The sequence below is a fragment of the Aspergillus pseudodeflectus genome (assembly GCF_044049435.1).
Source record: "Aspergillus pseudodeflectus strain CBS 756.74 chromosome Unknown BJX68scaffold_14, whole genome shotgun sequence".
Classification (NCBI taxonomy): Eukaryota; Fungi; Ascomycota; class Eurotiomycetes; order Eurotiales; family Aspergillaceae; genus Aspergillus; species Aspergillus pseudodeflectus.
The window spans coordinates 582,882-610,521 of NW_027263790.1; the positions used below are offsets into that span (position 1 = coordinate 582,882).

At 53.2% G+C, this 27,640-nt stretch overlaps 11 protein-coding genes across 11 annotated transcripts; 5 read left to right on the top strand and 6 right to left on the bottom strand.

The window, feature by feature from the left end:
• Nucleotides 1-47: 47 nt before the first annotated feature.
• On the top strand, nucleotides 48-1,391 carry BJX68DRAFT_254379 (acyl-CoA desaturase; the record flags this gene model as incomplete). Its single annotated transcript, XM_071042877.1, has 3 exons — nucleotides 48-104; nucleotides 141-309; nucleotides 376-1,391. The coding sequence occupies 3 exons, from the start codon at nucleotides 48-50 to the stop codon at nucleotides 1,389-1,391; spliced, it is 1,242 nt and encodes a 413-aa protein (XP_070900827.1).
• Nucleotides 1,392-3,389: 1,998 nt separating this feature from the next.
• Nucleotides 3,390-6,039, top strand: BJX68DRAFT_265410 (Zn(II)2Cys6 transcription factor domain-containing protein; the record flags this gene model as incomplete). Its single annotated transcript, XM_071045241.1, has 4 exons — nucleotides 3,390-4,079; nucleotides 4,136-4,279; nucleotides 4,333-5,154; nucleotides 5,833-6,039. 4 exons carry the CDS (start codon nucleotides 3,390-3,392, stop codon nucleotides 6,037-6,039), a joined length of 1,863 nt encoding a protein of 620 aa, XP_070900828.1.
• Nucleotides 6,040-6,755: 716 nt separating this feature from the next.
• Nucleotides 6,756-8,102, bottom strand: BJX68DRAFT_254380 (major facilitator superfamily domain-containing protein; the record flags this gene model as incomplete). The annotated part of the gene is made up of 1 exon (XM_071042878.1): nucleotides 6,756-8,102. The coding sequence occupies one exon, from the start codon at nucleotides 8,100-8,102 to the stop codon at nucleotides 6,756-6,758; it is 1,347 nt and encodes a 448-aa protein (XP_070900829.1).
• Nucleotides 8,103-8,585: 483 nt separating this feature from the next.
• On the top strand, nucleotides 8,586-9,788 carry BJX68DRAFT_274901 (TauD/TfdA family dioxygenase; the record flags this gene model as incomplete). The annotated part of the gene is made up of 1 exon (XM_071047746.1): nucleotides 8,586-9,788. The coding sequence occupies one exon, from the start codon at nucleotides 8,586-8,588 to the stop codon at nucleotides 9,786-9,788; it is 1,203 nt and encodes a 400-aa protein (XP_070900830.1).
• An 817-nt stretch (nucleotides 9,789-10,605) lies between these two features.
• Nucleotides 10,606-11,916, bottom strand: BJX68DRAFT_254382 (uncharacterized protein; the record flags this gene model as incomplete). The annotated part of the gene is made up of 4 exons (XM_071042879.1): nucleotides 10,606-10,713; nucleotides 10,798-11,199; nucleotides 11,273-11,468; nucleotides 11,813-11,916. 4 exons carry the CDS (start codon nucleotides 11,914-11,916, stop codon nucleotides 10,606-10,608), a joined length of 810 nt encoding a protein of 269 aa, XP_070900831.1.
• Nucleotides 11,917-12,521: 605 nt separating this feature from the next.
• BJX68DRAFT_265414 (uncharacterized protein) lies at nucleotides 12,522-13,758 on the top strand (the record flags this gene model as incomplete). Its single annotated transcript, XM_071045242.1, has 3 exons — nucleotides 12,522-13,007; nucleotides 13,071-13,275; nucleotides 13,370-13,758. The coding sequence occupies 3 exons, from the start codon at nucleotides 12,522-12,524 to the stop codon at nucleotides 13,756-13,758; spliced, it is 1,080 nt and encodes a 359-aa protein (XP_070900832.1).
• A 1,181-nt stretch (nucleotides 13,759-14,939) lies between these two features.
• On the bottom strand, nucleotides 14,940-16,895 carry BJX68DRAFT_265415 (putative D-lactate dehydrogenase (cytochrome); the record flags this gene model as incomplete). The annotated part of the gene is made up of 11 exons (XM_071045243.1): nucleotides 14,940-14,976; nucleotides 15,035-15,138; nucleotides 15,196-15,377; nucleotides 15,443-15,672; nucleotides 15,723-16,013; nucleotides 16,063-16,164; nucleotides 16,213-16,247; nucleotides 16,294-16,390; nucleotides 16,438-16,546; nucleotides 16,600-16,792; nucleotides 16,839-16,895. 11 exons carry the CDS (start codon nucleotides 16,893-16,895, stop codon nucleotides 14,940-14,942), a joined length of 1,437 nt encoding a protein of 478 aa, XP_070900833.1.
• A 550-nt stretch (nucleotides 16,896-17,445) lies between these two features.
• BJX68DRAFT_254384 (putative MFS transporter) lies at nucleotides 17,446-19,182 on the top strand (the record flags this gene model as incomplete). Its single annotated transcript, XM_071042880.1, has 5 exons — nucleotides 17,446-17,604; nucleotides 17,650-17,805; nucleotides 17,862-18,628; nucleotides 18,689-18,886; nucleotides 18,981-19,182. The coding sequence occupies 5 exons, from the start codon at nucleotides 17,446-17,448 to the stop codon at nucleotides 19,180-19,182; spliced, it is 1,482 nt and encodes a 493-aa protein (XP_070900834.1).
• Nucleotides 19,183-19,696: 514 nt separating this feature from the next.
• Nucleotides 19,697-21,997, bottom strand: BJX68DRAFT_265417 (alpha-keto acid decarboxylase family protein; the record flags this gene model as incomplete). Its single annotated transcript, XM_071045244.1, has 9 exons — nucleotides 19,697-19,959; nucleotides 20,031-20,089; nucleotides 20,160-20,589; nucleotides 20,664-21,201; nucleotides 21,262-21,342; nucleotides 21,392-21,555; nucleotides 21,653-21,727; nucleotides 21,789-21,886; nucleotides 21,942-21,997. The coding sequence occupies 9 exons, from the start codon at nucleotides 21,995-21,997 to the stop codon at nucleotides 19,697-19,699; spliced, it is 1,764 nt and encodes a 587-aa protein (XP_070900835.1).
• A 570-nt stretch (nucleotides 21,998-22,567) lies between these two features.
• Nucleotides 22,568-24,760, bottom strand: BJX68DRAFT_254386 (uncharacterized protein; the record flags this gene model as incomplete). The annotated part of the gene is made up of 3 exons (XM_071042881.1): nucleotides 22,568-22,924; nucleotides 22,971-23,634; nucleotides 23,682-24,760. 3 exons carry the CDS (start codon nucleotides 24,758-24,760, stop codon nucleotides 22,568-22,570), a joined length of 2,100 nt encoding a protein of 699 aa, XP_070900836.1.
• Nucleotides 24,761-25,260: 500 nt separating this feature from the next.
• Nucleotides 25,261-27,169, bottom strand: BJX68DRAFT_265419 (amino acid permease-domain-containing protein; the record flags this gene model as incomplete). The annotated part of the gene is made up of 3 exons (XM_071045245.1): nucleotides 25,261-26,691; nucleotides 26,744-26,946; nucleotides 27,004-27,169. The coding sequence occupies 3 exons, from the start codon at nucleotides 27,167-27,169 to the stop codon at nucleotides 25,261-25,263; spliced, it is 1,800 nt and encodes a 599-aa protein (XP_070900837.1).
• Nucleotides 27,170-27,640: the final 471 nt, after the last annotated feature.

Genomic DNA, 27,640 nt, shown 5'->3' on the forward strand with positions numbered 1-27,640 from the left:
CAACTCAACCTTTTGAGAAGTAACTAGGTTAGCCGAAAGAGCCAGTGATGTCTGAATCATCACCAAAACGCCCTTCTTCCACGGGGACGCCTGAGAAACATCCAGTGGGAGCTGAATCGACACCACATATATCACAACAGCCCTGGACACTTTCAAACTGGTACCAGCATATTTACTGGCCATATTTTACATTTCTAGTCATCGTTCCATTATTTGGAATCTGGCAGGCCTTTGAAACTCCTCTTGTCAGAAACACCCTGCGATTCTCTGTGGTTTATTATTTGATCACCGGGCTATGTATCACTGCAGGTGAGACTCACTTTGGTTTCCTGAAGACGCTTGAAAGACTTGTGCTAACGCTTCTTCAACCTACAGGATACCATCGCCTCTGGGCCCACCGGTCCTACTCCGCCTCATATCCTCTAAAGTGCTTCCTCGCGCTTTTCGGCACGGGCTCCCTAACCGGCTCGATCATCTTCTGGGCCCGCGACCACCGAGCACACCACCGCTTCACCGACACAGCAAACGACCCCTACAACGTCCGAGGCGGTTTCTTCTACGCACACATCCTCTGGCTGATCCTCAAGCAGCCAAGGCGCCACAACCCGGTCGACATCTCCGACCTCCGCGCCGACCCGCTCGTCAAATACCAGCACAGATACTACTTCCCCATTGCCTTCTTCATGACATGGGGATTTCCCACGCTTGTTGCAGGGCTAGGTTGGAACGATTGGTATGGAGGGTTCATATACGGCGGGATCATCCGTACATTCCTAGTCCAGCAGGCGACGTTCTGTGTGAATTCCATGGCGCATTATTTCGGGGACCAGACGTACGACGATATCCGCTCGGCGCGTGACCATATCTTGACGTCTATCCTAGCGCTCGGCGAGGGGTACCATAACTTCCACCACCAGTTCCCGACGGACTACCGCAACGGAATCGAGGTGTATCATCTCGACATCACCAAGTGGCTGATTGCGCTATGCAGCCACCTCCGGCTGGCCGGTGACCTGAAACGCTTTCGGTACAGCGAGATACAAAAGTGCCGGCTGCAACAAGCGACTAGGCGCCCTGACGAGCAGAGACGGGATTTTGACTGGGGGCCCCGTCTGGAGGATCTTCCCCTGATGAGCTGGACGGAGTATGAAGAGAAGGTCCAGGACGGGAAATCCAAGTTGCTCGTCATTGATGGGGTTGTGCACGACGTGGCGGGCTTTGCTGGCGAGCACCCGGGAGGCGAGAAGTTGATATTGGCGCAGGTTGGGAAGGATGGGTCGGCGGTTTTCAATGGCGGGGTGTATAATCATTCCAACGCAGCGAGGAACTACCTTGCGACCCTTCGTGTCGCGGTTCTGGTGGGGGGTGGCGAAGTAGAGGCCTGGAGGTGACAGTGCAAGGATTTAGCTCCAACGGTAATAGACGTGCAGCCAAAGCCGTTTTTTTTTTTTGCCTTAAACCAGTTGTACATCGCCGAGGCTTTGATACAAAAGATGACGCTTTCAAGGGTTGTCCCCCCTGGTTTGATACTTGGTAGTGGCGGACCAGGTAGGCAAGAGTGCGGCTGGGGACATAAAGCGCAATTACAGGCCTCCTAATCCAGTGGCAGACAAGCAGTAATCAACTTATCTTGAACCTCGTGTTTGGCTCTTTCCTTCCTAGTCGTTGACATGTTTGCTTCTCGGGATGAAGGGGAGGGGAGGAGAGGAGAAGCATTGTAAACTAGAATAGTAGTTGATATGGGCTTTCCCCCAGCCAGTAGGGAGATCAGCCATATCAGCTCAAGACAGTTAGGTTCATAGTGGCATTTAACTCAATCTGGCAAGGAGTGCGATCACATGCACATTCCCCGCAGACACGCCTCATCAAGTAGGTACATGCTACTGCGTCTAGGAGCGGTTGCTGAGGATCATGATTTGGATCGCCACCTCGGGGATTGGCCCTGCAGCCTGGAAAGATTATCCAAGCAGTGAACTGAAGTCATGGGCCTCAGCCTCGGCGAGAGACCCCTTCGCCTCTGTGAAGAAACGTTTATATTCTCGAGTCTCATAGGCTTGCACCATTTGCTCGATTTGGGTGAGTTTGACGTCTGTACTCACCAGCCTAGCGAATGATATTTCCAGTCTACCCTTTTCCTTACCTTGATCACTTTTCCAGGAAGATTCCATGAGCTCCACCTCGTAGTTCCTGTCTTTGTAAGGCAGTCAGTTGTCGTGATGACTACCACACTCGAGGCGCCAAGGCTCGAGAAACTAGTGAAAAACGCTCTTGGGCTTGTGTCCTGGGTATCTGCACTGGAAGGGACTTTCTTTTTCCTCTCGCCTTACTGCCGCATGGGCCTGAGCCAACTATTTCCAGGAGTTGGCCCAATGGCCCCAAGAGGCTAGTACGGGTGCGGATAGAGTTTAATACCATCGAGTCCGTGAGCTCGGCAACTCTGTTCAATTGCCCTGCAGGGTTCGGGCTCCTCTTATTTCCCCGCCGCAGTAGTAATCTCCGGCAACAGTGGCGGCGCCATGGTTTCCCACTGGTAGCCGTTCATTTAGGCGGGGAATGCCAGGTTGAATGCCAAATGGCTAGGTACTGGTGACTATCAGGAAATCACGAGATTATTTTTAGGGGTCCGTTGGTAAAATGAGGATTCTCTCAACGCCTGTTCCAAGTGGCTGACCGATGCTCCTTGGGGCTTGATTGGTGAGATCCATGATTGAATCAAATTCTACCTATTACCCATGATTGAATTGCCTGTTCTGATGCCTACAGTACTTGCATCTGCACCACTCGGATACATTGACTAGCTTAAACTAGACGCTGATCTGACATGAGGCCCCTGTTGCAGGCCGTTTTGGCCGCCTCTAGTGAGTCACGTCGGACCAAATAAACCTTGCAAGTGCCCACACTGCGGGTGTCGCTAGAGCTGGTAATATTGGTAAGGGGCAAAGGACTGCCAGTGAACAAGCTCTGTAACCTAAAGACCCCTTTATTATCATGGAACCTCTTCTCATTCAGAAACCTCTATAAAGATATTTTGAATCACGGGAGCAGTTTAGTAATGTAATTACTTTATTCGATGCGCCAATGTCTCTATATCTCAATACAGTTACCACCATCTGCCGTTTGATAGAGAGCGAGAAGGTGGGCCTGGCAGGCGGGGAACACTGCAGGGCGGCCAGGGCCGATCACAATGTCAATCATGTGCGAGCCTCAAGGTCCAGACTCCTTCGGCTGCAGCAGCCCAAGCAACTGGCTATTTAAGTCGCCTTTTTTGCCCATCATCCATCATCACCTCAGCACCAGCACCAGTACCCCATCCCTTGAATCGGGTTTGATGGTCACAAGACTCACCGCAGATTGCACTTTCAGATCCACCCTCTTTGCCCTCTTCCAACATGGTTTACTGCGGTCGACCGAGCAAAGGCTGCCAGAGCTGTCGAACTCGGAAGATCCGCTGCGATCAAACTCGACCAGCCTGCTCTGAGTGTCGAAAATGTGGCTGGACCTGCCCCGGGTACCGCGATGCCCTCAGTCTGATGTTTCGAGATGAAAGCCAACACGTCATACAAAAGGCCACGACAGCGGCGAGGAGACTAAAAGTCGACAAAGCAAAGGGGCTGAAGGCCTTGACTTCCCATTCCACCCAGAGCTCCCCAGAATCACACGGCGAGCCTCTTGTGTCCTCGCATGAGAGTCCAGCCAACACCACCGATCCAGAGGTCGAAGAGATTAGCGGCCCACGGCAACTACAAACGCTCCGGCCTTCCCACCAACCAACCGAGAATGAAGCGATAAGCTGGTTCTTACGTCACAACGCATGGCCGGGTGCTCTGTTCATGATAGGGTTTGACCCAGCCGTGCTGGACCAACCGACCATGTCTCGAGCCGAACAGGCCCGTAGAGCAAGCATATTGTCTGTGGGCATGGCACTGCTCGGCCGGCTCCGTCAGTCTGCCCAAATCAAGGACAGGGCCGTGCTGGAGTATGGCCATGCCTTGGGTCTTCTGATGCGGGCCCTCGCGGACGAGAATGAATCGAGAACTGATGCCGCGCTGTCAGCGGTGCTCTTGCTAGCTATTTTCGAGGTGACCTGCACAGCAATAAGTACACAATGAAGGCCATATAATCTAACAAAACTCAGGTCACCACCAGTCGGACGTTGGATTCAATCGAGAAATGGATAAACCACATGCGAGGCGCCTCTTTGCTACTGGAAATGCGAAGCCATCACCACCTCCAGCGCTCTGAAGGACCAATGCATTTTATCCAGCTGAGATTCCATATCGTAAGCCTTTGATATCTCAAAACACCCCCTTCCTACTAATGACACCACAATAGATTACAGGCTGTCTTCAGCGCGGACTACATGTGCCCAGTTCCGTTCTCGAATGTAATCGAATCGCCATGTGGCTGCGGCCACAGTTGGAGGCCCACTGCGACTGCATCATCACCATCATTGGGCAGTTATCCAATCTTCGCGCAGACATCATTGCAGGCATCTTGACAGATGTAGAGGAGATTCTCCCCGCTGCTCTTGCGCTGAACGGAGAACTAGTGGCCTGGGCTGCAGAGGTTCCACCAGAGTTCACGTACACAGTGGTCGAGGACCCCCCACCAAATGCCCTCCACGGAGTAGCATACGGCTGCAAGCCATACAGCAATCGATACCACATCTACCACGACCTCTGGGTGTCTCACGTTTGGAACCACTACCGGTGTGCCCGCATCCTCACCTGTGAGATTATCATCACCTGCCTCCGTCGGCTCACTCCACCCCGTGAAGTCCCAGGCAAAGTCCTGCAAAGGCAAATTGCCATGCTCTATAGGACCTCGCAGGATCTGGCCGTGGACATTTGCGGCAGCGCCCCGTATCACCTCGGCGCGGGATGTGTTTATGCCGGCAGCAAGAGTGGCAAGATACCCGCCTCACAAACATACATGGGAGGGATGCTGCTTCTTCTGCCCTTGGCTATCGCAGCAGCTACGGACCGGCGAGGCCGCGAAATGCGAAGATGGGTCATCCAATGCCTGAGAGTGATAGGGCACGCGATGGGCATCGATCAGGCATTTGCAGTGATCCAAGTACTGGAGATGGAAAGTGGACCGTTTGAAGATCTGGAAGAGAGAGACGGAAACCTGATATACTTCAAGACGGGCAAGGTGAGTCGGGATCGCAATCGCAACCGGGTCCTTGTTGGCGCTTGGAGTCGTATGCTTGACGATCATGATAATACATGACGGCAATTTACAATCGTTACTATCCAGCGCAAAAGAATACTAGTACACGTGCCTGCTCCTTAAGCCCCCGGTGGTTTTAGGTCAATATGCTAGAATGGCACTAATCAAGGTGCAGCTACCTACCAACGTACTATGTGTCTAAACACCAAGCTCCTCAAAAAAAGCCCAATGCTCAAGCGCCCAAGCTCATTAAATTAGAATGACGGTGCCACCTCAGCCGTCCGCAGCCATGCTCCAATAAAACCATGTATACGGTGATCTAGTAGTTTTTTTGTATGGTAGAGTAAAGGTACAATCTGCCCGGGCCTTAAAAAAGGCCTCGGAAAGAAGCGTAGCATGAAGGCCGTGTGTGAAAAGAGACGTGGTGAGATTTGTCTAACTTCGCAGATGCTACAGGCAGGCAGGCAGGCAGGCACCATGCCGGCAAAGGATATGATACAGGTGTTGATGTGGGCCGTGAAGGCCTCGGCCTGTTAGATCGTTGTTCTAGGTTGTATCGAGAGCTATGCAAGGATCTCGATAAGAGGCTGCAACACCTTCGTCCATAAGACTGTTGTTCTAAATTATCCAGGGACCTAAACTAAGTGGCGTCGTTCGCAGCGTCTGGATACCGGCAGAGTTCGTGTGGATCGCCAGCCGGTAGCTCTCGAGGTGGCCGCCGCGGGCCGCGAGTATTGTCATATGCCCGAAGTACTGGGATGGGAGGGATTGCGATCTGATCTCGGGGAGGAGCGTGTGCAGCTCATTGCGGTTAGCGATCGAGTTGTTGATCCTTTGGAGCAGGAGTTCGTTTGGGGCCATGTTTGATGTTGCGTGAATCTGTTGTGGATGTTTGTAGCGAAGACGGTTGGAGTCGCTGTGATGGGATGTGTTGGAATGATCTGATGATCTGGTCATCTTACTCGAGTCATGCAGCTGTCTTATATAGCCTGGACCAAGTCAGATGCCGCTTTGTCAAATGCATGTCAAAGAATACATTATGCATCGAAAGCGTAGCGGAAATGGTGGACATGGCCCTTGTCTAGAACTTTGAAACAAAGCCAAGTCTCGAACATGATACTTAAGAGTACAACGGAACAAAGAGGGGTGTTGGTCAGGACCCAGCCTAGGATCAAAGCAAGGTATACAAACGCCATTGTGAGCATCTGCATGGTCAAGGGATGGTTGTCAAGGACCCGAACGGCAACAACGGTCGAGGCAAATGCCTCATTGTCCTATCTATTATTCTCTCCGTAGCCCAAACTCAGCATCTAGATGACAGAGCCAAAAGAGTCTAATCGGTCTTGCACACCAAAGGGGTATGCGCAAAGGCCTGTTTGGATATGAAAAGGACCGTCCCACTCGATGGAAAAACCACTGCAGGTATAGTATATTCGTATTTATTGTGATGCAGACCTATATACGCTCTTGTCAAGCCTTATGATGGTTGATAAGATACTGCTTGAGGGCAGATCTAGCGCAATCAATGTACCTAATCCATCACCAGCCATCCTCTCCGAGTAGACATCTAGGTAACCTCTTGCTCAAGCACTCCCCCCAGCACCCGCCTTCCCCTGCTCCACCCCAAACTTCCTAACAACCTTCAACGTCGCCCAAAAGCTAAAGGGCAGCGCCAGAAACCACAGACCGAAATTAATACTCGCCGTCGCAATCAACGCCGTCGGCACAGCCTGCACCCCAAAGCCCACTGCCACCCCCGCAGTCTCAATCCCGCGCAGCAACGACGAATACCGAATCTGTTCACCGGGGCCATCGGCCAGGTTGCTGATACACCAGTAGATGTAGTTCTCGACCATCCCCAGGGAAATGCGTTCAAAGAGGTATAGTCCGAATCCGCGGCCGAAGGTGGCTTGGTCGGCCCAGTCGAGGACGGGGTTGGTGTGTCTGTATTCGTTCTGGATGATCACGGCCCAGATCCAGGTTGCGCTGTTGAGGAGGGCGATGAGGGTGTAGGCTGTTATTGCGCGGGTTTTGCGGTTGCGTGTCCAGGGGATGTCGACGAGGGAGCCGCAGAGCCACGTTGCGAGGGTTCCCACGACGGCGGACATGAAGCTGCCTAGGGCGCGCGAGCGCACGGTAAAGTATGTGGCCAGGTATGTGCCGGGGTACGCCTGGATCCAGCCAAAGTACCAGAAGAGCGGGATGAGGAGGAGGATCTCTTTGCTCTTGAAACGGGCCCACATGGCGGAGAGTTCGGTGCGCCAGTGGATTTTTGGTGCGTCGCTAGCAGCAATGCGAGTGCCGTCATCCCGCTGCACTTTATCGGGGTTGCTGAGGAGGAGACCAAACAGCAGACCGAGACACTGGATTGCAATGAACCCCTGGTATGTTTGGTATCCGACTTGCCCGCGCTTGTTGAGGTTGACGTTGATCCCGAGGGAGATTGCACCGCCGATGATATTCCCGAAATTGCGGAATGTGAACCACGTCGCGATGTAGCGGCCTCGCTTGCGGTCTTCAGGGTAGCCTGTGGCAATTGCGCCCTCGACGCTCCAGAAGAAACCCGCAGAGATACCGCAGGTTACACTGCCTAGATAGACCAACCAGGTTGCCCCAGTCCGATTATTCAAATACAACCCGGCCGCATACAGTGGATACCCGATCGATCCGAGAGAAAGGGTATACCGGAACCCGATAATATTTGTGAGCCAGGGCCCCATGAAGCAGGTTACAGTCATGAACGCGTAGAGGAGGGCGTTGGCGGCATTGACGAGATTCGGCGACTGCGAGCCGCCAACGCCCAGTCCGTTCATGGCGGACCATATCCCAGGGGCGCAAAAGGCGCAGAGGCCGACAATAAGGATCTGGAAGAGTGTGCTGCGGAAGAAGACGGGTTTACCCTCTCCTGGGACATTTTGCGACGAGGCCATGTCGGAGGTTGGGTGGATTACTAAGTCTGACAGGACCTTGTCGGTTTGTGCTGGTTGGATCTCCGCATCGGAGGGTATATTGAGAGTACCCTCGGAGGATTTTGTAGCGGCCATTTTTGTCTCCTGTATAGTCTCCTATCAGGAGGTGCAGGGATGGCGGGATAGCATGATCCTTATAAGCCGAGGTATACACATTTCGCAATTGGAGTAACAGATGAGCAATCCCAACGGGCGGGATAACGTCAAATCAAGGATGATGGATTCACATCTGACAAGTGACAATCTGCTTGGCTGCGCCTGTAGATCCTAACGAGCCTATAAAGTGGCATACCGAGACTCTGGGCCCGATTCGTGACATGAGGGGTTGATGAGCAATAAAACGTGCGTCTTGGAGGGGTTGGCGTCCTTATCAGGGCTTCTGCCCGCATATCTGCAGTTGCGATGAAACCAGACCAGACGAGAATTTTAAAAGACACTGACAGAATGACCGCCGTCGACTCACTCAATATCCCCTCGCTTCGTCTCGACGATGACAACCCTTCCCTGATAAGCTTTGAACCATTCACCCTCCCCGCAACAAACCAAAGAATCCTCGGCGCCCCTCACCCGGCAAATACGACCATCCCGCTTGCACTGCGGCCCTCCTCCTCTCCCGAGGCCCCAGTGACTCTCGAATCCGCAGTCTCCACAATAAAGCACCTCCAACGCACCAAAACCCTAACAGCCCTCCTCGCGCGCCACGGCACCCTCCTCTTCCGAAACCTCCCCATCCACAGCGCCTCCGATTTCAGCGCCTTCGCCCACGCGTTCGGATACACCCCCCACGAGATAATCGGCATCGTCGTCGACAGACCCCTCCTCGCGCCCAACGTCGCCCCCGCAAACGAAGCGCCCCACCACGTCCGGATCTACAACCACAACGAATCCCCGCAGGTCCCGCATGCGCCCGAGTATATCTTCTTCTGGGCGAAGAAGGCGCCTGAGATTGGTGGGGAGACGCCGATAAGTTCGAGCTTGGAACTCTTCCGCAGAGCCCAGGTCGAGATTCCCGACTTCGTGGATCTCCTTGCCGACAAGGGGATTCTTTCGAAGGTTACGTATAAAGTTGGACGGCAGTATGTTGGTGGATCGACGCTGAGAGAGGCGTTTGGGAAGGAGATTGTTGATGGGGACGATGAGGAGACGCAGAAGAGGAAGATTGAGGAGCAGATTGCGCGGTATGGGCGCGGGGAGTATACGACGTTCGAATGGACGGTCGATGAGGACGGGGAAGAGACGCTGATCCTCACACACCGACTCCCCGTTATCCGCACACAGCCCGGAACAAACCTCCCTACCCTGTTTACAGGCTTAGCGGCGTACTACAAGAACAAGCTCGACGCGGAGAAGAAGACGGGTGCAGGACGGAAGAACATCGCCGTGCAGCTTTTCGGGGACGGGACTCCCATCCCGGAAGAGTACCTGGAGGTTTTGGCGCGCATTACAGATGAGATTCGGGTGCTGCATAAGTGGCAGGAGGGGGATGTTCTTGTGTATGACAATATTATCGCGCAGCATGGGAGGGAGCCGTGGAAGGGCGAGCAAAGCGATCGAGTCGTCTTGGCCAGTCTGTTTGATGGCGAGCAGGTGCCCGGGGCGTATGGGTTTGGGGGCTGGGCGCAGGTGGTGCAGGCACTGGATGGGTAGTTTCTTGTTGGAAGTGATACCCAATAATTGATCAATGCACGTATTGATGTCAAGTATCAGAGCTAGGGCCTCTGTGGAAGAGTGCAAGTGGAGCTTGGATGAACAATCATACATGGCCAAACTGATACCATTTATTTCCCTACCAACGACTTAACGACCGCAATAACAGGCCTACTATATACACTCAAGTATGGTCGACCACCTTAATGAACAAGTCGCGCGACTTGAAACCTGGCTCATGCTAAAGCCATGAAGCTTGACTCCGAAGACATTTGATGGGACTCGCTCCAGACTATCGTACTGCCTAACGCATATAACACCTATACCACTAGCAATGGGAACAGGTTTTCCAAGGGAGGTAGTAAAGTTCTTCTTACATTGACCTACCAGACGGCAGGGGATTACAAGTGGTGTAACCCCTTGTAAGGGAATATCAACATACTCTACATAATACCCTAGGAGATGAAACCAAGGAGATTGCCGGGAGCTATAGTTCTTTTCAGAAACAGGCTAAGTGGTGTTTGAAGATATGACCGCAATGTGAACTGCCAGAGGAGAAACTTTGAATCTGTAAATGCAGGGAGACGACATGAACTCATATATGGCACTGACACCTTCATTCACCACTATAAGGATGATTAGACTGAAAGATCTATTCTAAGCAACTGATCCTACATAATGTTTGTGCACAGAAGGATGCTAAGGTACCTACCTAGGTCTGGCATCATATCTGGAATAGTAGCCTCCAAACGTGGCCCTTTGGCTGGGTTCGGATTCCTTGCGGAGCCTCTCTCGTTTAGTACGATCATTGCGAGCGTCACAGGCAGCGGGCCTCGTGCACATATACACGATGCCAAAGCCGCGCAATACTCGAAAAATATACAAGAAACATAAAACCAAATGTCCCAAAGCAACATCCCGCAACCTGAAAGACCCACAGTCAGCCCATGGTATATCCAACACGACCAACCCATGGTCCATCACACGAGGTAAAAAACGGCGTACGCACCACCCGCTCCGCGACCGTCTGCCCCCCGCGGGATACACGCGTAAGGTCCCAAAGGAAGACGAGATACCCGCCCATCCAAAAGTAGATGCTCCATTCCAAGAGGCCCACGGCAGTCTGCCAAATAAGGACCTGGTCCCAGCGCGGGATCCGCTGCGGTCCGCCGAGGCCACGTCCTGGGGAGGCGGGGTAACTAAGGAGGTCTCTGATGATGGCGTCCGATTTCGAGGTGCACCCCACGCGGATCAGAAACACACTCTGCTGCATTGCCAGCGTCACGGCCGTCACGGCGAGGACGAGGCTATTGTACCACGCGATGCGGATCATCGTCAGCGGGATTGTCGGGATGGTAGAGAGTGCCGACCATTCGAAGGAACCGACCACCGCGGCTGTCATTACGGCGCCCTATGGTATTCGGGGTCAGCTTAGTGTTGGCCCGCCGGGGGAGGCATTCCGTTATTCCAGCAGGTCGACTGACTATGAATCCGACTTGGGACAGCTGCGATATCGTCGAGTCTCTCCACGATTTGATAAGCTGCGCTTGTTGTTCGGTGGTGGAGGCATTCACCATCTCGCTTATTGCGCGGTGCGCCACGTTCCACGCCGCAGCGTGCAGAGGGAACAGGCGAGCCAGTAGATGGAGGACTTCATCCTTTGCGCCGAGAAGCGTGTGCCTGGGGGGCAGGATCCGGCTTGCGGTACGTACGAAATGATCTAGATTTCCCATTGCGAGTCCTGTTATTATAAGGAAATGGGATGATGCTTCTCAAACGAGAAAAGAGACGGATTGGCACTCTTTAATGTCAGCCTAACATCTCGGGGTGAGCCAACACCGCCTCTTGGAAAAGTGACATACCACTTGGCACTGCAAGGCTCTGCCCAGAACGTTGTTGTTCTCCCGCAGAGGTAGCCTTGTTCTTGGCTACCTGGCGTGGAAAAGTAATCCTGCTTGATCGCTGGTCAGTGGCCAACCAATAATTCGAGTTCACGTCCATCCGTGTACGCGGTGTTCAACTACTGGTTACGCCCAGTCGCGGCGTAGAGTGGTCGCACCAGGGTGGCAGTCAAACGGCGAGGCGGCTCGAATTCGACCAAATAGAAAACTTGGAATGGGCCAGACATATTGCTTCAGCCTGTCAAAGGCACATGGTTGATGACCTCGTCTATGGAGAGGGTGGCAGAGGGCCAAAGGTCCACGTTGCGGATCTCCAAATGACAACCTAGACGGGAGGTGGCTGCCGTGAAGGTGTCAAGCCATGCAAAAAGCAACGTTCACCGGGAGTGGTGGGCAGCGTTGGCATTTAATTCGGCACAGCGCCCACGGCGTGCATTCCAGCTAGATTAAAATGACAAGGGCTGTACGCGAAGCCTCAAGCTTCTTGAGTCATAGCCTCGAACGCGAGGCTTGGTCTCTCCTGGAGTGTATGCGAAGAGCTTTTCTTCATTGGTCGCATTGGCCGCATAAGCGATGATCTGGGCACCACTGATGCACGTGTGTCTGCATTTGGTATATCTACCGGGGTTCTTTTGCCAATGCTTCCGTTACTCCATCAAGGAGGGCAACTTACACCCGGCAGCCCATCGGCTTCACCTCAGCCTCATCTCAGCCATCAACATATAATCCCAAATCAGATCCTTTTGGTTTCTGGAGGGGGCGTCTTGAAACTCATCCGTGACACCTTTTACTGGCAGTATTAAACGAAGACTTTCACTCTGCCCAAGCAATCATGGGCCAGGAACAGTCCAAAGCAGCCCGCCCTACCACCCGCAAGGCAACTCAGCCAGCGGCATCACCATCACCATCAGCACCACCAAACCAGAACCGCAAACCCAGCCGGACCGACAGAGTCAACCGCAAAGTCGACGGCGCTCTCGCTTGGCCAGGCCGCGACGACGTCGACCCGCGAGCCCCCTACTCGTTTGGAAAATGCGCAGACCCCGCTGTCGAGTCCGCCATGGACGGCATCCAGTACGACATTTTCGGGGCAGCATTGCAATATCGCGACGACGGCAAAAAGGACGTCATCAATTTCTACCACATTGAGAATGGCCGCGAGCAGACGATGCCTCGCCTCAGCACCTTTGAGCGGTGCGCTTGGGTTGTTGGCGTGGCGTTTAATCCCTGGAGGGTTGTCGATGGGTTCTCGTCGGGTGTGCAGCAGCAATTTGCGCACTGGGGCGTCTATATTCGGCCCCTGGCTGTTGACAAGCAGGTGAGTCGACTAGGCAGTAGGCGGCCAGTGAATATTCTGGGGAATTCGCTAACCAGGCGAGAGGGCCCAAACTACCAAATCTTCGGAATGAACTTTCGCAAGGAATACAAAGGGCAACTAATCCTCGAAAACGCTTGGGGCACTCCAGGGGAGCAGGGCACCGGTGTTTGGAAGAAGGCTCTCACCCACGAGGATTTCAGACGAGTGCAAGAAAAGGGCCTGGAGGAGGTCGTCATGTACTTTAGTTTCGAAGAGTTTGTCCTGAACCGTGAGTTCCTTCTACCCCAGTCGAACCCTCGCCCTTGCCTCTGTCCATTCCTTGAATGCGCTTGACTGACTCCACGTATTCAAAAAAAAAAAAGTCCAGCTCGTGCTATGGGACTTTGTCCGCCGACGAAAGCATAGCAGCCAGGGTGAAATCGACCAGCACCGTGGAGACGCGTACTCGCTCTTCCGCGGCAACTGCCAGCACTTTGCGCGAAACGTCATGGCAGCTCTCAAGGAGCGCGGATGGATGCAAAAGAACAGGCTGCACAGCCGGTTCATCCTCAATGACCTGGAGACCGAACTCTTGGAGAAGCTCTTCCGCGAGATCCGGGACGCGCGGCCGGGGGAGCTGGATTATTACATGCAGCGGATGAACCTGCAGCTACTCACCCCGGAAAGATTGAACCGTACCGCGACTTGGATGAGAAAGTATGGGACGGCTGCTAGGATGCAACCGGATGCGGATAAGAGGCCTGGTAAATAGCAATAAGGGTTTGATAAGCGAGGACAAGTCGGTACCCATTAAGCTCAATCATTGGTCCTCACTTTACGAATTCAATAGCATGAGACGACTACAACGTGATTAAATGTAGAGGGAAATGGTTCATTATCAAGCTAAAGCCTCACAAAAAGGTATGCTAACATGAATAAGCTCTCACATGGCTACAGTAAGAATAGCAGACGGAGAAGGCTCCGGAACAGGGTATAAGGTAGGTTGTTAAGAAGAGATCATGTCGAAGTAAGGGAAGCTGCTGTTGATCCCTTCGGCGACATTGGCGTACTAGCCACGAAGCCCCCTGCTAAAGAGCGTGCGGCCACCGAACACGGATTGGATGGCAAGGCAGGGCCAGGTACACAGGAGCCAGCCAAAGAGCAATCGATGGAGTTTGACCGCTAATCCTTTAGAGGGATTGGCAAAGTGAACATACCCATCTCAGTCCCTGTTGCAGTCTCTCTATCTGTGGGAGGCTCTAGGGCCGAATCTTCTCTATATTCACATGGCGTAACTATTTATACCCTGTTAACACCTGTTTCGCAACCATGGCAGGGGATATTGAGCAGCCATTTTGTCAGTTATTGATCTATATGTTACGTTCCAAGTAACCCGTCATAGTTGGAAAAACCGCTCTGTATTCTCACCCTCTTCTCGCTTATCTACCGCAGCCTAACGATACCACATGCTAAGGTAGGCTAGTACCAGCGACATATCAAGATAGTGGCTTGCGATCGCGAAAGGTCTAACAGCAGGGAAGCAGCTCTGTTCCCTAAATACACTTGGAACGCGGCGGATTTGAACGTCTACTAAATAGCAAAAGGCCTGGAAAGCTAAAGACCATATATCCTGCTTACTACCAGCTACTCGAAGTCTGAATGTAGCTCAGTGGCCTACAGTTACTAGTATCGGATAACGTACTCTATACTTCACCAAGCGTTCACCACGCCAGCCCTTGCTCAGCCTTTTACTCAACAGTTTTTATATAACGTGAGAGGAGCCACCTCGGTCTGTTCTGTACCTTCCATACAATGCTTAGACCGTCGCTCCCTCCTCAAGAGTACCGGACCAGTGCGCCCCGTGAAACCGCCCGAGGAAGGTGCGACAGGCCGTATTTCCAGTGACACAGCGCCTGCGATTTAGGAAACTGCGGTCCTTCGCGCCCCCCCCGATCACGGCTCGAAAATCTTACCCGGGTTCATGAGGCAGCTAGTAGTATGGCCCATCAGTTCGATAACTTACCGCGTGGTGAAGAGACGAAACTTACTGAGGATCCAAACTCCGCTTCAACGTTCTCATGACGGCTATAGTCTCGGGGCCCAGTTCCTCGACGAGGCATTCCTTCTTGCCCAGTCCAATGCCGTGTTCGCCCTGTTAGACCTGATCAGCCACTACACGATGCCATGGATAGTTAGTGGAAAGCATTACCGACACCGTCCCCTCCATCTCAATCGCGAGATGCACCATCTTCTTAACACAATCCCGAACAGCTTGCGTTTGAGCCGGATTGCTCGGATCATACATGACTGCTTGGTGGAAGTTCCCGTCGCCAACGTGGCCTAGGACGCTGGAGAATAGGCCCAATGCTGATGATTCTTTCTTGGATAGGTCTACACTTGGTCAGACACTGGCTCCGTACTAATCCACGACCGGGAAAATAGTCGGGTGGGAGTACCTATAATCTCAGGCATCCGTGACAGCGGGACAGCGACGTCTGTCGACCAGATCTGCGTCCCCTCGGGCCTCTGGGCACACATTGCCCATACGGCCTCTTTTCGTGCGGACCATAGGTTATGCATATCTTGTTCTGTTTTTGCGAATTCGAAGGTGCTGCCGCCGCCTTGCGAAGAGATCTTCTCGACTTTGGCTATGTCTGCTGCTATGGATTGTGCGGTTCCGGAGAATCTGTATGCATCGTTAGAATCGGAGCCTCGCAGATGATCGAGGGAGCATACTTGAATAAGAGGGTAGGTTTCTCCTCCCACATGCGACCCCCCGACCCGCCATTCTTATTGATGACACCCATTTGCACCTCATCCATGAGCTCGACCGCTGCGATGGGAACGCCCTGGCGCATTATCTTCGATGCACACGCTACGGCGTCCCGGACGGATGGGAAGGTAACCACGGCTACACTCTGTTTCTCTGGTATCGGTGCCAGCTTGAGGGTGATTTCCGTGATCATGCCTAGGGTGCCCTCAGAGCCCGTAAAGAGGCCAGTGAGATTGTAGCCGGCGGATGTTTTCCTAGCATGGTTAATGGCTGGAGGATGAGGATCGAGGGTGACGTATATACCTCGGTCGGTGGCGCGTCTTGATGATAGACCCATCTGCTAAGACAACGGTGAGGTTGACCACCCAATCTTTCATTGTGCCGTATCTGACTGCGTTTGTTCCACTAGCATGATCAGCATGCCTCTTGGCGATCAAAAGGCAGGCAGCCTACCTGCAGTTTGTCGCAACCATTCCGCCAATGAGTGCCTGCTCCATGTTAGCGCCACTCAGCCGAGCAGGAAGCCAGACGTACCGTTGGACTAGGATTCATTGGAAGCCAAAGCCCGCTATCCTTGATGCTGTTGTTCAAGTCGACCCAGTTGACGCCTGGTTGAACGACAACATCCATACTACTTCCGTCAGTTATACGGTACGCAGTAGCAATTGCGTCACTTACTCCTCCTCGTGAAACGCAACAACCTGATTCATCTGCGAGAAATCTACACTCAGCCCAGAGTACGGCGCTGTAAAATGTCCTTCGACGCTGGATCCGCCGGCGAAAGGGACTAATAATGGTCAGAACAATTCCTCCAGCCAACTGCTGTGGCAGAAATCTCACTCATCGGGATTTTATACTCAGAACATATTCGAGCGATAGTGGAAACCTCCTCTGTATTCTTCGGCGTCACAACGGCAACGGGTTTTGCTGCGCAATGCGACGTTGAGACCTCCGAGTACGAATGCACCTCGATATCATCTTCATCCATCGTTACTGAGTCGGGACCCAGTGCATCTGAGATCGCTTGGACGCCCTATAGAGGTGAATTGGAATTGTTAGCTTCGCCTAAAAGAGCGTACACCCAGTGTGCCAAACACGAGAACGGGTGATGCAGCAACTGCCAGGAAAGGCGGCATCATGCTTCTATTCCCATCTGTGTGCGATGATACCTTTAACATTGTTTCCCGGTCGGCATATCTGACTTCCCCTTTTGCCCTCGGTGAGGCAGGCTGAGCAAACTGGAATGAGGTGAATGCAAGCCCGCTTGCTGCAGCTCCCACCGCTGCAGAGAGCCAGGGAGTCGCAAACCCGCTGTGCAGGCGGGGTCCTTGCCGCGTAGTTTGTTGGGCGTATCTGACTGATCGTCTTGCATTTCGCAGCAAGCTGGTCCTGGAGGAAAACGATATCGTCGGCCGCAGTTTCAATAATCGATGCATATTGACGTTTGTTTGACCCCTTGATTACCGGGCGGCAGCGTCTTTATGCCAGACTCCGGAATTCCTCCGCACCGCAGCGGCAATTCCCAATGCGGAGATCCGATGTATCCGACACAGTGTGGAGATGCGGTGTGCCCCAGATTTTCTCCGCGATCAGTGCGATCGTAAATAGGGGCATTCCAATTGCTATATAACCCTTGGATCTGGATATGGGTCTGGCTTCATACTCAAGTCCCACACTAGATCCACCATGGCGACCGACACCAAGAATATGATTGAGCACATGGAGGCTGCTGCTTCTGATAGCAAGGGGGCAGAGGATGTTGAGCTCTCGCAGGACGTGCCGGTCATTGATGAGGAGACAAACAGGAAATTGTTGCGCAAGATTGATATGAGGTTGATGCCAGTGGTATGTTTTCCCAGATCGAATATACGGACCCCACTGACAAGGTAGATGTGCTTCACCTATGCACTCCAGTACTACGACAAGGCGCTGCTCAGCCAGGCCGCAATCTTCGGCTTGAGGGACGATCTCGGTATCCAGGATGGGCTCAAGTACTCGTGGGTGTCGTTAATCTTTTACTTTGGCTACATCACCGGCTGCTACCCAGTGAGTCCCAAGCAATCTTTCGTGTCCGCCCTGGTCACTTCAGCCTAACAGTATAGATCTCCTGGCTGTCGCAGAAATTCTCCATCCGCCGCGTCTGCCCGATAATCTGCTTCCTCTGGGCCATCGTCGTCATCTGCACCCCAGCCTGCACAAACTACGGCGGCATTCTCGTCAACCGGTTCATGCTCGGACTGATCGAAAGCGGCGTTTCACCTGCATTCATGCTCTGCACGGGAATGTGGTACACGCACTCCGAGCAGGTCTTTCGCTCTTCGCTTTGGTACTCCTTTAGCGGCGGGTCGAACATCATCTCCCCGCTCATCAACTACGGACTCGGTCATATCACGGGTGGAGCCATGCATCCCTGGCAATACATGTATCTGATCGCGGGGATTGCCACGCTACTTTGGTCCGTGATGTTGTGGTTCATCTTCCCCGGTAGTCCAGAGGAAGCAAAGGGGTTTACAGACGAAGAGCGCAAGCTCCTCCTTGAGCGAGTGCGAGCGAACAATGCGGGCTCCGAAAATAAGCATTTCAAGTGGTACCAGATGCGCGAGGCGTTCCTCTCGTACCATTTCTGGTTCATCTTTCTCCTCTCGATGCTCTCCAGTATCGGCTCTGGTGCTGTTACGACATTCGGCTCAATTATATTCAATGGGATGGGATTCTCGACGTTCCAGTCCCTGTTGCTGAATATGCCCATCGGCGCTCTGGCGTTCATCTGTGTTTTGGGCTCGGGGTATATCGGTCGGAAGGTCCCGAATGCGCGGTTGCATGTTATCAGCGGTGCTTGTGTCCCTGTTATCCTGGGGAGTTGTTTCATGTACGTCCATCCCACCCTTGTCCCCCACTTTCTTGCGCTTACATACTGGCTCTGCTCCAGCTGGCGCCTCCCCTCAACCGAACGTGCCGCCCGAATCATCGGCTTCTATCTCATCAATTTCTTCAGCTCAGCCTGGGTCCAATGTATCGCAATGGGAACCTCCAACGTCGCAGGCCACACCAAGAAAGCAACCATGGCCGCGGGGACGTTCATCGGGTACTCTCTGGGAAACATCATTGGGCCGCTTACATTTGATGCGTAAGTCACCACCTGATTCTCCTCCCTTCCTCCCGTTACCTTCTTACATTCCCTGGGCAAAGTTACTTAAGGGCGTATCTAATATGAAGAACAGCGACGACGCACCCCGCTACGACCCCGGCTTCCAAGCAACGGTTATCTGTTTCGCGATTTGCTGCGTCCTTGCGCAGGTATTTAGGGCGCTGCTTCTGGGACAGAATAAGAGAAGGGATAGGGAGTATGGGGTGCCGAGTGCGGAACATGGGTTGGAAGATTTGACGGACGGCGAGAATAAGTCGTTTAGGTATCCTTTGTAAGAGCTTACATGGGTATGGTGGTCTGTAGGGGTAGAGTATTGTGGTTGTGGTATTGCTGGGGGGGTTCGTAGTGAGTGTACGTCCTCTAGCGAATAGAATAGCTCTGGCCTTGTGAATAAATTAATCATTCAATGTGGTGTGTCAGCCTCGTGCAATGCGTGTCTATGTACCCTTTCTTGGACCTTACCAGGCGAATGGCATCTATATATGCACGGCGGGGGAAAGTAAAAAGCGCAGAGGATATAGAGCATCAAAGATATTCGAATTTAAGACTAGATAATAGTGAGCCCGTCTTTAGTTTTTCTCCTGAATAGTTAAATCAGAAAGGTCGTGGGGATATATCCAACCCCTCTTAGCCTCCGACCTCAAGCCCTTGTTTGTTACCTCTAGCGCAGAACATATGAGCATTACCGGAAGGAAAAGAGAAGACAAAAGCAAGGACTTGGATTAATTAACGGACGAGTTTAGTCTGAGTCCCGAGAAGTCTGTCTGAGGGTAAAGCCGCTCGATCTCTCTATCTTCCACTCTCAGCCATCTTCATTCTCGCGTTCCGCTCATTTATCAGATCAATCTGCGCCTGTAGCCGCCACGGCACATCCATCCTATCCATCATAACCTCCAGCAGCTGGATCGAGTTGAGGGCCGTGTACTCGGGCGACAAGACCACCTCTTCGAAGCCCTCCTTCGTATCGACAACCCGACTACTCACCTCGCTGCTGTTCAAGCCAAATGCGCTCAGGAGGAGTTGGTGGTTCCAGGGTGCGATGTCGTTGTAGCCTAATGGATGTTTTGAGTGATGTTTGTGGGGAGTGAGTGGTGATGGGGTGTGGGGAAGTACAAGTACGTACCTTGCTCTGGCCCGTGGATTGCGCGCTCAATCGTGTAGCCGCTGTTGTTGATGACCATGCTGTAGACACATCAGTCAGTACCCTGACAAATCCTCCAGGTCGAAGGGGAAGGAAGACCGAGAACCATACATAATCACATTCCGCAGCCCCATCTTGATCATGGTCCCAATCTCCTGCACCGTCAACTGCAGACTCCCATCCCCAACAACAAGAATCGTCCTCCCACCCTCATTCTGCATCTCGCCCTGCGCAACCGCCGCCCCAAACCCCGCCGGGACCGAATACCCGATACTCCCAAAATAAATCTGCGTGATATACCGCACACCGGCTGCGAACGTCGCATCCGAGAATCCGAACTGGGCGGTCCCGGACTCGCCGATTATGATGTCGCCTGGTCGGGCCATGGAGCCTATGCGCTTCCAGATCCAGGATTGCGTTATGTGTCTGCTATCCGCGTCGGATGGGACTGGGGGTCGTGGGAGGGTTGGGGTGCGTCGTTTGTGGGTGGTGAGGTGCGAGGCGGGGGAGGTGGTGAGGGATGAGGAGAGGCGGGTTAGGACTGTCGTGCTCATTATGTTAGTGGACGATTGGACTAAAGGGGCAGGGCACGGGCTAGAGGTGAAGGCAACGTACACTCGACTAGATAAACACCCTCATACCTCGCATGCCCGACCTGGACATAGTCCGCCGCAACACGTATACACTGCTCCGTACTAGGCATGTTTCTTGAATGTCCCCCCGTATTCGAGTCCGAGTGCACAAACCCCACATCAATCACAAGATCACTCTCCTCCTCGATCGCATCTGCGACACCAGGAAGCGATACCTGCCCATTATACACGCCATAAAAGTACGGTTTATCCTCACAGACGATTGATTTACCCATTGGCGTCGTAAAGGTCAGAATCTGCAGCTGTTCGAGGAGCGTATTCATGATACCCGTCGCACCAAATCTGTGCACGAGGGCGTCAACGATGATAGCTGGTGCAGAGTATTTTTCGAGCTTCTCAATGACGGCGTTGGTGGCGGATATGCATGCTTCGGAATCGGTTTTCGGTACCAGATTGATGGGGTTATTGAGTAGGGCGGCGGGGACAGGGACGTGTACGAAGTCCATGGGGACGAAGATGTAGACTGGGCGGCTGTGGATGTAGCACTCACGGATGACCCTCTGTAGAAGTGCGGTCAGCTATTCTGGTACCTATTACTGGGAAGTCGGGGGAGCACATACATCAACCTCCCCCGGCGCCGTCCTCGAATCATCAAGCCAACAATGCGCGACACGCACAGACTCTGATACCTTGGCGTATATCTGTACAGTTTCAGCACCCTCCTGACCTTCAGCCTGCTAGATGACGAACCCGATGATCCGGATCCACCCCGAGACAATGATGGATCATAGCGCGCGCCTTCTGGGCCCTCGTCCCCGTCGTGCCCACAATATGAATCAGCTTGACGTTCTCCGTGTATGCGCCCGCGACCCCGTTTATTGCACTGAGTTCGCCGACGCCCATTGTTGTTACCACTGGAACACAGTCCGAGTCAGTCGGGATTGTTTTCAATGAGGGTACGGGAGATGGGAGGGAGAGGGTGCCCAGGGTAGGGGGAATGGAGCAACTCACGAACGCCGGGGCATCCTTTTACACGGCTATATCCGTCCGCTGCGTATGCGGCGTTGAGCTCGTTTGCGTTGCCGACTATGATACGGTAGTTAGTACAGTCTGCCGAATAGTTGGGAGGATGGCTGCATAGACGAACCCCACGAGAGTCCGTCAACGCTGTCAATGTAATCGAGTAGCTCCAGGTTCATATCTCCTGGAACACCCATTACACTCTGGACGCCTAATTGACGGATCCTGGTGACTGTTAGCTTGTTCTCCCTTGCAGGTCCAAGTTGTTTGCTATCCGTACCTCCGCCAGAGATACGCGGCGAGCGGCATCGTCGACGGGTCTCTGATTGAACCCATGATTCTCTAGTACTGATATTTCGGTCGTGGGCTAGCATACAAAATGAGCAAGTGACATTGATCAAAGAGGGCAGCTGAGGAAGAGAGCATTTTCCTTTAATATTTGCAGAAGCACCCCCCACAGGCGGAATACCTCCGTCCACAACGCCTCTTGTTACTTCCATTCCGAGGAGCGAGAGCTATTCTGTTCGTAGACAGGGTAGTCATAGGGCGTGGCTCGGAATGGTCTGCTTGTTGTTTTGACCAACATCCGCTTGGGAAAAGCGTGGTGATTGGTGGCGGCTCTTCCAGGTTGGGATATCCGCTGCCTAGTCGTCCCTGTCGGATGGCAATGGGATCTTCGCTTCCCCGCACGTTGGACCCCCAAGGTCCTGGTTTAGGGAAAGTCGGACCTGGGGTAGTGTCAGCCATTGTTGGCCAGTATGTTGACTCGATGTATATCGGTCCGAACAACTTGTGGAAGGTTCGAGATGCCAGGCTCGTCAAAGACAGATATGGCTACCTGGCGTGGGATACTTGATGTATTAAAGGAAGTTGGATAGACTAAGTCGTTTCACAGGTCCTGTTATTCTACTCCCCCGCCAGGAACAAATTTGAGACACTATTCAACCCCACCATATCCGGCAACGAGTCCCAAAACTGCGATCCGTAGATCCACTCCCCCGTCAAATCAAGTCCGTCTTCAATGCCGCCAGTCATATTGTATTGCTGATACAAAGGGCTAATTCGTTCGATCGGCTGGGCGGGTTCACCCCCACCCGCACACGATTTCAATGCCGCATTGGTGAGGATTTCAAGGAGGGCTGCATACCTCTGTGCCATGTGCACGTCGTCTGGTGAGTTCTGTTTGATACTTTCGACTACATCAAGGATCAGGCGTATACGCGAACTGGAGCGATCTAATCTCTCTTCCGTCTTAAGAGTAATCTAGAAAGATAAGCGATGGTCTGCTATACGGTGCGCGGGGACGTACCTTGAGAAGATATAATGCGGCACAGACTATCGGTAGCCAAATCTTGACCCCGGCGTACTTGAAGGCCCCTGTGGGTGCGAGTCTATGAAGCACGCAATGCAGCATGTCAACCGCGGCTGCTGTCGCGTCATTCGCAAATTGCGAGAGAGAGGTTTCCGTGTCGCTCTGGCGTTCGAGGATATGGGCCGCGGGACTGAGACCGCATAATCGGATATAGTAATATTCAATGTCCAGACAGGCAGATCGGAATGGCAGGTCGCTATCCTCGTTGGTATACTCTCGTTGTCGTTTCCACCGGTCAAGACCCCGTCGAAAACCCTCCCATGCTCCAAGTGGTACTCCAGCGCCCGAGCCGGCCTCGCTCTTCCTCCAGCTGCGAAGCAGCTCTCTTGCTTTGCGCATGTGTATCCCAAGCTCAACACCGCTTTCCCAGTGCGGGTCTCCGACCATGCTTGAGGGAATGTGGTCGGCGAGGTCTTGCGTATTTGGTAGCTGTGGTTCGAGGCGTAGGCGCAAGGCTAGACTCTCATCTGTGAGTCGAAGAAATGTCCGTAGGATGCGTGTCCACTCATGATTGAGAGCAGGCCCCTGGGCCTGGCCGTGTGTATGGTCATCGAAGCAACCAATCTCCTGCGCCAAAGCGACCGCACTTGAAAGTAGCATCCTAACCTGTCAGCCGAAAGAAACCTTAATGGTGGAATCTGGACCAACCAGGACATCTTATTGCTCCTATACGCCGTCGCCACAAGATTCAATCGTTCCGGTATACTCGATCGACTCTGCGAGTCTCCATCGGATTGATAATGTGGCTCGAAGAGTTCAAGTTCTCCACAATCACTAATGAAATCCTCCGGGGAATTGATGGCCTTGGGATGCCACTCGACAAACAGTAACAAAGCGGCAACTGCCCCATAGCTCCGCATGCCAGACGACCCCCACATTGAGGACTGGAAGAGCTTCTGAACCCATGGCCACGTACGCCAGTGCACTCGTTCCGAGCGGGCCGTACCATTATACCCACTGAGGATATGGTACCTGGATGCCAGTGCAATCAAAGCAACGGCAAGAACAGGCTCCGCCGAGGCTAGTAATGCATACCGATCAGGCGACGCATAGTATTGCGGTATGACTGGAAAGAGGTGCCATAGCATAGAAAAGTAGAAGTCGAGATACTCCACTGCCTCATCGGCACGAACGATACCTCTCTTCACCAAGAAAAAATGCTTCCACCCGCATGAGGAACCGCCAGGCAAATGGCGAGGCTGCCCATCTGCGCTACGAAGCTGCGGGTCGCTTCTCAGGCGCCCCTGATCGATATTCTCCTTCGAGCCCGCGACGGCAATGAGATCCAAGGCGTCACTCGCATCCAGGAGATGCGTTGACAGAATCCGCTCTTTGGTAGTCGCACCATGACTCGGTGACGGACTTCTAGCAACCCCAACCTCACCCCCACGTGACCCCAGATGAGACTGCTCCCCCTCCTGCACAAGGAAAGCACCCAGAGTCTGGGGACCCACCCCCATTGAAGACCGTATCTTCCTCTTCTTCCTCGCATGCGTCGTGCGACAAACCCTCCCCTCATCCTGACACCTCCGACATGTCGCCTCCCCCTGGTCTGTAACGCATCGCTTCTTCTTCTCGCGGCAATTATCGCAGGATTGGTATCCGCGTCTCGCGCGCTGCGTGTCGGGTGAGCTGGGTTGGTTGATTGGGAGGAAGGTTATGGAGTGCGTGTCGCTTGGAGTGGGGAGGGGATCTGGATCCTTGTGGGTGGCAGTGAGATTATCCATTGCGAGTGCAAGTGCACTGGACATCTTTGCTGTGGTGGAAGCGGATGTGGGAAATGGGGAAACGCGACAGTTTGACTCCAGATCCGCTGGGGATTCGGAAAGCGGGGCGATTCCGCGGCCCTGGGGATGGGCGTATTAGCCAATCAAGTCGTCAGGAAGCGCTCAGGGCCCCTTCCTCCGAGGTCTATAGAGCTGGGACAGGGCTGGGACTTACCTTTCTAATAATTAGGGCGTTATCGAGGCTGGCAGGGAAGGAGCAACCAAGGATTCTTTTAGATGCCTTACAATTCTGGCTGTTAGTCGTGGCTGCAAACCCAATAGTTCCCTTTCCTGTCAGTCCGAATCGATATATATATTGTCTCATTCACTCACAAGTTTATACATATATGCGAGGCGGAGATGTCTTTGAAGCATCAAGCATGTAAAATGCCACATTGTGAATAACTTGTCCTGTAACCAAGTAATATTATATATTTACAGCCACAAAAACAACACGACGGTCATCGAACCCCCAGCTCGACCCCACCGACAACAGCCGGAATCCAACTCTTGATCACCCGTTCCGAAAGCTGCGTCCATTCCCCTTCAGGATTCTGCGAATCAACTGGACAGATGAGCGGTTTCCTCACGACGTGCAGCTTCTGGTGGCTAAGCGTCTCTTTCATCTTGAGCCCCAACCACCAGATCAACCCCCACAGCGGTGCCGATAGTCCGATAGTGGGGACTAGATACCAGGGGATTTCGGCCTTGTCTAGACCAAACGGAGAGTCGCGCGCTGGCTGCGCAAATGCCGAGAAGAGGAAGAATCCGTTCGCCACAAAGTAGAGCAATGAGGGGAAAAGGCCGAGTAGTGGTCTGTAGTTGGAGATTTCCTTCCATTGGTATTTTCCTGTGACATTGAGGAAGAGGAGCCCGCCCGAGACGATGAAGCCGGAGAGGCCCATGATAACGTAGCTGAACAGGGTCGCCAGGAAGTTGTATGCCGTCCTGGGGTTCAGCATGGATGTTACGGCCACCAGGAATATCGAGCTGAGGAACTGCAGGCTCAGCGCCCCCATTGGTGTCTTTTCGAGGTGAGAGTCAATCTCCTTTGCCTCTGGGCTTGGTTCACCAGCTAACCTGCGCTTGAGATACTCCCACGGCGTGATGCGCCCGGTTGCAAAGAATTTGGCAAACGGTAGAATGCCCTCCTTTGCAATCTCTTGCTTCACTCTTGCCGCGGTAAAGGTCTGGACAAGGAGGTTGCCAAAGGCGGAGATGGCAATCATGGCAGCCATCGCGCTTCTTGCGCGTTGATTCCTCCCAAAGACACCTTCGAAGAACATCTCTGCCAAATCCCGGTCGCTGCCCAGCACGGCGTCCTTGGATACGACACAGAGAAAGGCAATGTTGACCAGCATGTATAGGGCAATGGCAATCCCAACAGCGATTGGAGCGTATCTCGGAAATGTCTTTCTCGGACTCTTGACTTCGCTGAGAACATAAAACGGTTGCTCAAAGCCAGAGTACGAGTATGAAACATAAAACATCGAATGGACATAGCTGGGCAGATCGCGTCGATTAGTGTCAAAGGCGTTTTGAGGATCAAAGTTGTCAGACGCGGATGCCCCTCCGGTACTTGAGAGACCTCCGCCTGCCTTTACAAATCCAAGGACGATGATCGTCAACAGGGTCAGAACCTTGACAACCGCGAAGAAGTTGTTGACCACAAGCCCACCACGGCGCGAAAAGATATTCAACGAAGTGCACAGCGTGAGAACCGCGATCGCGAGTCCAACAACCGCACCTCTTGGTGGGCTTTCATACCCAGCGGCTCGCATAACCTGGATACCAAATGCGATGGCATTGCCAGAAAGGTTGGCGAGAACAATGAAGGGGACACCGTACATGCAGGTGGCAAGAAAACGCGGTCTGGGGAAGAGGAATTCTAGCTAGAGAGACAAATCAGCAAGTATGAATAAGACGGAAAGAATGTCAACTCACGTAATTCTTCTCCCCACCACTGCGTGGAACGTTCTTCTTCCCCCATATCGGCATCGTGTAGTAGGGGATGGAGAGGCCAAACTGGAGCCAGCAAGCCAGGCCCGAGGCGCCATAGACACCACCAAAGGCCCACAGAAGCAGAGCCGCACCGACACTGCCGGTGCCACGAAGGATTCGCGCGGGGGTCAAAAAGATACCAGTGCCTAACCGAGGCTCTTATTAATCAACACGACCATGACCTGGGGAATATGATCGCCCACCAATCATCCGGTTGAGAACCAGAGCTATGATCGTGAAGGGGCCGATCCTCTGATCGTCGGCAAGGGCGATAGTATTGTCAACTTCCCTCCAATTGTCATCTGGTTCCTCCGCGCAGGCATAATCAGTAAAGTCGGTGTTGATGTCGTCGAACAGATCTTCGCCCATCCTTGTGAGAGTTCAATGCTGCAATGGAACACGAAAGGCAGCCATGGTCGCGTGCGAGGCAACACGATCATATATGACTCGGACGCAATCAGACGGAGCTTAGGGAGGCTCAGTGCGCGGTTGCGGCTATTGCACTGCCCCGCGGGCACATGAACCGTCAGGCTGACTCGGAGTCTGCCTGGGGATGATGTGTTCCAATGAGATGCGTGGTGGCTGTAAGCCGCAAGGGGGATTGGAGGAAGATAAGGTCACTCGGACCAATTGGCGCAGATTCTTCACTTGGCGAGGCTCTTGACAGGGCAAACAAGGGTGAGGGATCCGGCGACGGATGAACCGTGCAGCGATTAGGCTGGTCGGTGAGGCTCTCGGCGCATGAGGAGACGAGATTGAATACGAGGCTCCCCCGCCCGAGGCGAATCCTCAGACTTGACACGAGCGCTCCTTCCTCTTTCATCATTCAGAAACAATGTC